Source organism: Leptodactylus fuscus, chromosome 5, assembly GCF_031893055.1.
Source record: "Leptodactylus fuscus isolate aLepFus1 chromosome 5, aLepFus1.hap2, whole genome shotgun sequence".
Lineage (NCBI taxonomy): Eukaryota > Metazoa > Chordata > Amphibia > Anura > Leptodactylidae > Leptodactylus > Leptodactylus fuscus.
The window spans coordinates 26,705,908-26,712,328 of NC_134269.1; the positions used below are offsets into that span (position 1 = coordinate 26,705,908).

The 6,421-nt window shown below is 45.0% G+C and overlaps 1 protein-coding gene across 1 annotated transcript; it reads right to left on the bottom strand.

Annotated features, from left to right (window-relative positions):
* Positions 1–3,250: 3,250 nt before the first annotated feature.
* Positions 3,251–4,207, bottom strand: LOC142204447 (olfactory receptor 5AR1-like). Its single transcript, XM_075275759.1, has one exon. It carries the CDS (start codon positions 4,205–4,207, stop codon positions 3,251–3,253), a length of 957 nt encoding a protein of 318 aa, XP_075131860.1.
* Positions 4,208–6,421: the final 2,214 nt, after the last annotated feature.

The following is a 6,421-nucleotide window of genomic DNA, read 5'->3' on the forward strand; positions in this document are numbered from 1 at the left end:
ATGGGCCCGAATGCATTAGCAAGCGGTGTGTAGTAAAAGCACACGGACCCCATAGACTATAATGGGGTCCATGTGCTTTCTGTGTGGTGTCCGCAGGGAATATGTGGACAGAAAAGTACTTCATGATCTACTTTCCTGTCTGCATGACTCGTACAGACACCACGCGGAAAGCACACGGACCCCATTATAGTCTATGGGGTCCGTGTGCTTTCACTACACACCGCTTGCTAATGCGATCAGTAGTCCATTCGGGGGGATTGCGGGGTTCCCATGTGGACTCCCTGAACGGATTACCGAACATATATGTGAAACAGGCCTTATACATATACCATATGGTCCATAGTAGCTAAGGAAAAACGGAAGAGAAAGAGGAAGACCTCATGGTCCTCATCATAATCATTAGTTTCCTGTGCGGAGTGATCTTCGCTTGGTCTGATGCAGGGGCGGATCCAGGGCTGGGCGAGCCGGGCAACTGCCCGGGGCCCCGCGCTTAGCGGGGCCCCGCGGCGCGGCTGGGACCTAACAAAATGGTCCCGGTCGGCATGTCCCGACTCCAACAGAGCTCAGCGTTAAAGCAGGAGCTGAGCTCACAGAATAGAATGACACTAGGGCAGATGGAGGGGGGAGAATGGCATGGCACTGGGGCAGATGAAGGGGGGAAGAACGGCATGACACTGGGGCAGATGGAGGGGGGAGAATGGCATGACACTGGGGCAGATGGAGGGGGGAGAATGGCATGACAATGGGGCAGATGGAGGGGGGAGAATGGCATGACACTGGGGCAGATAGAGGGGGAGAGAACAGCATGACACTGGGGAAGATGGAGGGGGGAGAACGGCATGACACTGGGGCAGATGGAGGGGGGAGAATGGCATGACACTGGGGCAGATGAAGGGGGGAGAATGGCATGGCACTGGGGCAGATGGAGGGGGAAGAATGGCATGACACTGGGGCAGATGGAGGGGGAAGAATGGCATGACACTGGGACAGATGGAGGGGGGAGAATGGCATGGCACTGGGGCAGATGAAGGGGGGAAGAACAGCATGACACTGGGGCAGATGGAGGGGGGGAGAACGGCATGACACTGGGGCAGATGAAGGGGGGGGATGGCATGACATTGGGGCAGATGAAGGAGGGGGAACGGCATGACACTGGGGCAGATGAAGGGGGGAGAACGGCATGACACTGGGGCAGAGACGGGGGGGGGAATGAAACTGTGGGCAGATAAAGGGGGAGAATGGCATGAAACTGGGGACAGAGATAGAGGGGGGGACATGAAACTAGGGGTAGATGAAGGGTGTATATGAAAATGGGGGGAGATATAATGTACGGGTGACTGTAGGAGGATTATACTGTGTGGAATCACATGAAAATTGAATGAGAATGGGTGGAGCCAACATAAAAGTGGGCGGGGCCTAATTTGCTGCGGCGCGCGGAGCCGCACATTTTGTTCCCTCTTTCTAGTCTTCAACAGTTGGGAAGTACAGGTTAGAGGTGCAAGACCCCCAGTAAGTAGGGCCCCGCCAAAGTCAATTGCCCAGGGCCCCGCAAACCCTGGATCCGCCACTGGTCTGATGTAGATTATACAGCCTGGTCGCGGTTGGAAGGAAGGACCTGCGCTATCGCAGAGTATCGCAGCTAGAAAGATTGCACCTCAGTCAGCAATCTATAGCATCATCAAGAACTTCAAGGAGAGAGGTTCCATTGTTGGCAAAAAGGCTCCAGGGCGCCGAAGAAAGACCAGCAAGCGCCAGGACCGTCTCTTAAAAGTGTTTCAGCTGCGGGATCGGGCTACAGCAGTGCAGAGCTTGCTCAGGAATGGCAGCAGGCAGGGGTGAGTGCATCTGCATGCACTGTGAAGCGGAGACTCTTGGAGCAAAGCCTGGTCTCAAGGAGGGCAGCAAAGAAGCCACTTCTCTCCAGAAAAAACATCAGGGACAGACTGATATTCTGCAAAAGGTACAGGGAGTGGACTGCTGAGGACTGGGGTAAAGTCGTTCTCTCTTTTTGATTGTTTGGGACATCTGGAAAACAGCTTATTTGGAGAAGACGAGGTGAGCGCTACCACCAGTCTTGTCTCATGCCAACTGTAAAGCATCCTGAAACCATTCATGTGTGGGGTTGCTTCTCAGCCAAGGGAATCGGCTCTCTCACAGTCTTGCCTAAAAACACAGCCATGAATAAAGAATGGTACCAGAATGTCCTCCAAGATCAACTTCTCCCAACCGTCCAAGAGCAGTTTGGCGATCAACAATGCCTTTTCCAACATGATGGAGCACCTTGCCATAAAACAAAGGTGATAACTAAGTGGCTCAGGGAACAAAACATAGAGATTTTGGGTCCATGGCCTGGAAACTCCCCAGATCTTAATCCCATTGAGAACTTGTGGTCAATCATCAAGAGATGGGTGGACAAACAAAAACCTACAAATTCTGACAAAATGCAAGCATTGATTGTGCAAGAATGGACTGCTATCAGTCAGGATTTGGTCCAGAAGTTGATTGAGAGCATGTCAGGGAGAATTGCAGAGGTCCTGAAGAAGAAGGGTCAACACTGCAAATATTGCAACGCTGCATTAACTCATTCTAACTGTCAATATAAGCTTTTGTTACTCATAATATGATTGCAATTATATTTCTGTATGTGATAAAAACATCTGACAAACACACAGAAAAACCAGAGGCCAGCAGATCATGTGAAAATAGAAGATTTGTGTCATTCTCAAAACTTTTGGCCATGACTGTACTGTAAAAGTGTTATCTTTATGAGACAATGACTAATGTAGATTGACTGAAATTAATGATGGTTGAACCTCATAAGATTTGTTTAGTTTTGACTAAGTCAATGAGCCATGTTAGCGGGAGGCCAGAAGAAGCCCGAAGAAGGATACTGGGAAACCATAGGAAGCCCAGTAGAGGTAGACAAGGTGAATATAACTCTTCTTTACTTTCATTCCCCTTCCCTGTGTATCCATGAGGTTTCCTCTGGGGACAGAGGAGACCTCATGGTATAATAATGTTTCATTGGTGATGAACCTTTGAAAATTCGGTCATATCTGGTTCGTTCTAAATTGGTTTGCTCATCTCTAAATATAATGGCTGATCCTTTCCACTTACACTATACGTCTCTAACCCTGGTGGTTATCGTCTTCTCAATTTTGAGTTCCTATTTAGACAATTGTAGACCATTCTGTTTGCAAATTCTAATACATTACAGACTATTATGACACAAGCAAGGCCAAATACATTGTTAGTTTTTAATTTTGTCAAATAGAAATTGGAATATAATTTTGGACATTCTTCTAGCAGCCCCCAGGACCTCTTTGTTCCTCAGGCTATATACAAATGGGTTTAACATTGGGACCACGGCTACATAAAACATGGAGAGAATTTTGTCTTGTTCGGAAGAATCTTCAGACTCGGGTTTCATGTACATGAAGATGCTTGGCCCGTAGAATAACAAGACGGTAACAATGTGGGAGGAACAGCTGGAGAAGGCCTTGAGCTGTCCTCTGGAGGAACGAATCTTCAAAATTGTGGCGACAATTCTTACGTAGGAGATCAAAATGAACATGAGACTCAACACGGCTAGAAAGATATCTTCCATAGTGATGATCAGTTTTACGCCCTTAGTGTCACTAGTAGAGAGGACCATTAATGGTATAATCTCACAAAATAAATGGTTGATCTTGTGCGAGGAGCAGTACGACAATGTAGACATTATTAAGGGCAACATTATGAAATTCGCAACACTTAAAATGACGTAGGAAGTCGCTATAATAAAACAAACTTTCCTTGTGATGATCAAAGAATAACGTAAAGGAAAACAAATGGCCACATAGCGGTCATAAGCCATCGAGGTCAGAATGTAGATGTCCGCGTTGCCACAGAACAAGAAGAAGGATAGTTGGATCATACAGCCATAGAAGGAGATGGTCTTGTCGTCCCTCAGAATGGTGGACAACGTCTTCGGTAGAATGGCAGAGACATAGATGACATCGAAAAAAGAAAGATTACACAAGAAGAAATACATGGGGGTGTGAAGTTGGGGGACACCACAGACCAGTACAATGATAACCAGATTCCCCACCACGGCGAGAAGATACATGAATAAGAAACAGATAAATATAAGAAGTTCATTAATTCTGGAGGTGGAGAACGGGGTCAGGTAGAATTCAGTCAGTTCAGTGATTTCACAATTATTCATCTTAAGTATCTGTATTAAAGGAACAGAAAACAGATTTGTATAAAGGGCATGGAACGTTCTACATGAATCTTCCCATTTACATACAGTAGGCCACGTCAACGAAAAACTCTGCTGAACGAAACATCTGTAGAGCATAAATGTCCATAACAGTAGAAAATGAAGATAAATGCTCATGTGTGTTTAGAATTAGACCCTGGAACATATACAGACCCCTTAGACTAATACAAAATCCAGAATAGACTCCAAAATGAGTGGTAACCAAATACATTTGGACCACAGAATAAGTACAGACCCTGAGATATCACTAAACTAACCACAAAATACTGACCCTGGGCCAGACTTTAACATTTTCCTAAACTTAACCAAAAGACTTAGGGCGGGTTCACATCTGCGCCCGGTCTCTGCTTCGCTTCTGCCCTGAGAAACTGGACAGGGGACGGAAACCCGGCAGTCAGTTTTCAAACCCATTCACTTGAATAGGTCTGCAAAGTGAGCGCCCGTGAGTGTCTTCTGCCTGTCTGCGGGAACTGGACACACAGTCGGACATGCAGGACTAGATAAGTGGTACTGTGCAGTGTCCATATATACAGAATAAGAGAAGTGGTACTGTGCAGTGTCCATATATACAGAATAAGAGACGTGGTACTGTGCAGTGTCCATATATACAGAATAAGAGAAGTGGTACTGTGCAGTGTCCATATATACAGAATAAGAGACGTGGTACTGTGCAGTGTCCATATATACAGAATAAGAGACGTGGTACTGTGCAGTGTCCATATATACAGAATAAGAGACGTGGTACTGTGCAGTGTTCATATATACAGAATAAGAGAAGTGGTACTGTGCAGTGTCCATATATACAGAATAAGAGAAGTGGTACTGTGCAGTGTCCATATATACAGAATAAGAGAAGTGGTACTGTGCAGTGTCCATATATACAGAATAAGAGACGTGGTACTGTGCAGTGTCCATATATACAGAATAAGAGAAGTGGTACTGTGCAGTGTCCATATATACAGAATAAGAGAAGTGGTAATGTGCAGTGTCCATATATACAGAATAAGAGAAGTGGTACTGTGCAGTGTCCATATATACAGAATAAGAGACGTGGTACTGTGCAGTGTCCATATATACAGAATAAGAGAAGTGGTACTGTGCAGTGTCCATATATACAGAATAAGAGACGTGGTACTGTGCAGTGTCCATATATACAGAATAAGAGAAGTGGTACTGTGCAGTGTCCATGTATACAGAATAAGAGAAGTGGTACTGTGCAGTGTCCATATATACAGAATAAGAGATGTGGTACTGTGCAGTGTCCATATATACAGAATAAGAGTAAATACTGAAAAATACACCAGTATACAGGACAAGAGAAGTGGTACTGTACAGTGTCCATATATACAGAATAAGAGAAGTGGTACTGTGCAGTGTCCATATATACAGAATAAGAGACGTGGTACTGTGCAGTGTCCATGTATACAGAATAAGAGAAGTGGTACTGTGCAGTGTCCATGTATACAGAATAAGAGAAGTGGTACTGTGCAGTGTCCATGTATACAGAATAAGAGAAGTGGTACTGTGCAGTGTCCATATATACAGAATAAGAGACGTGGTACTGTGCAGTGTCCATATATACAGAATAAGAGACGTGGTACTGTGCAGTGTCCATATATACAGAATAAGAGAAGTGGTACTGTGCAGTGTCCATGTATACAGAATAAGAGATGTGGTACTGTGCAGTGTCCATGTATACAGAATAAGAGAAGTGGTACTGTGCAGTGTCCATATATACAGAATAAGAGACGTGGTACAGTGCAGTGTCCATATATACAGAATAAGAGAAGTGGTACTGTGCAGTGTCCATATATACAGAATAAGAGACGTGGTACTGTGCAGTGTCCATGTATACAGAATAAGAGAAGTGGTACTGTGCAGTGTCCATATATACAGAATAAGAGAAGTGGTACTGTGCAGTGTCCATATATACAGAATAAGAGAAGTGGTACTGTGCAGTGTCCATGTATACAGAATAAGAGAAGTGGTACTGTGCAGTGTCCATATATACAGAATAAGAGAAGTGGTACTGTGCAGTGTCCATATATACAGAATAAGAGAAGTGGTACTGTGCAGTGTCCATGTATACAGAATAAGAGATGTGGTACTGTGCAGTGTCCATATATACAGAATAAGAGACGTGGTACTGTGCAGTGT

Bases quoted from the DNA above. Each gene is read 5' to 3' on its own strand.
- LOC142204447 (XM_075275759.1), bottom strand. From the start codon at position 4,207: ATGAATAATTGTGAAATCACTGAACTGACTGAATTCTACCTGACCCCG.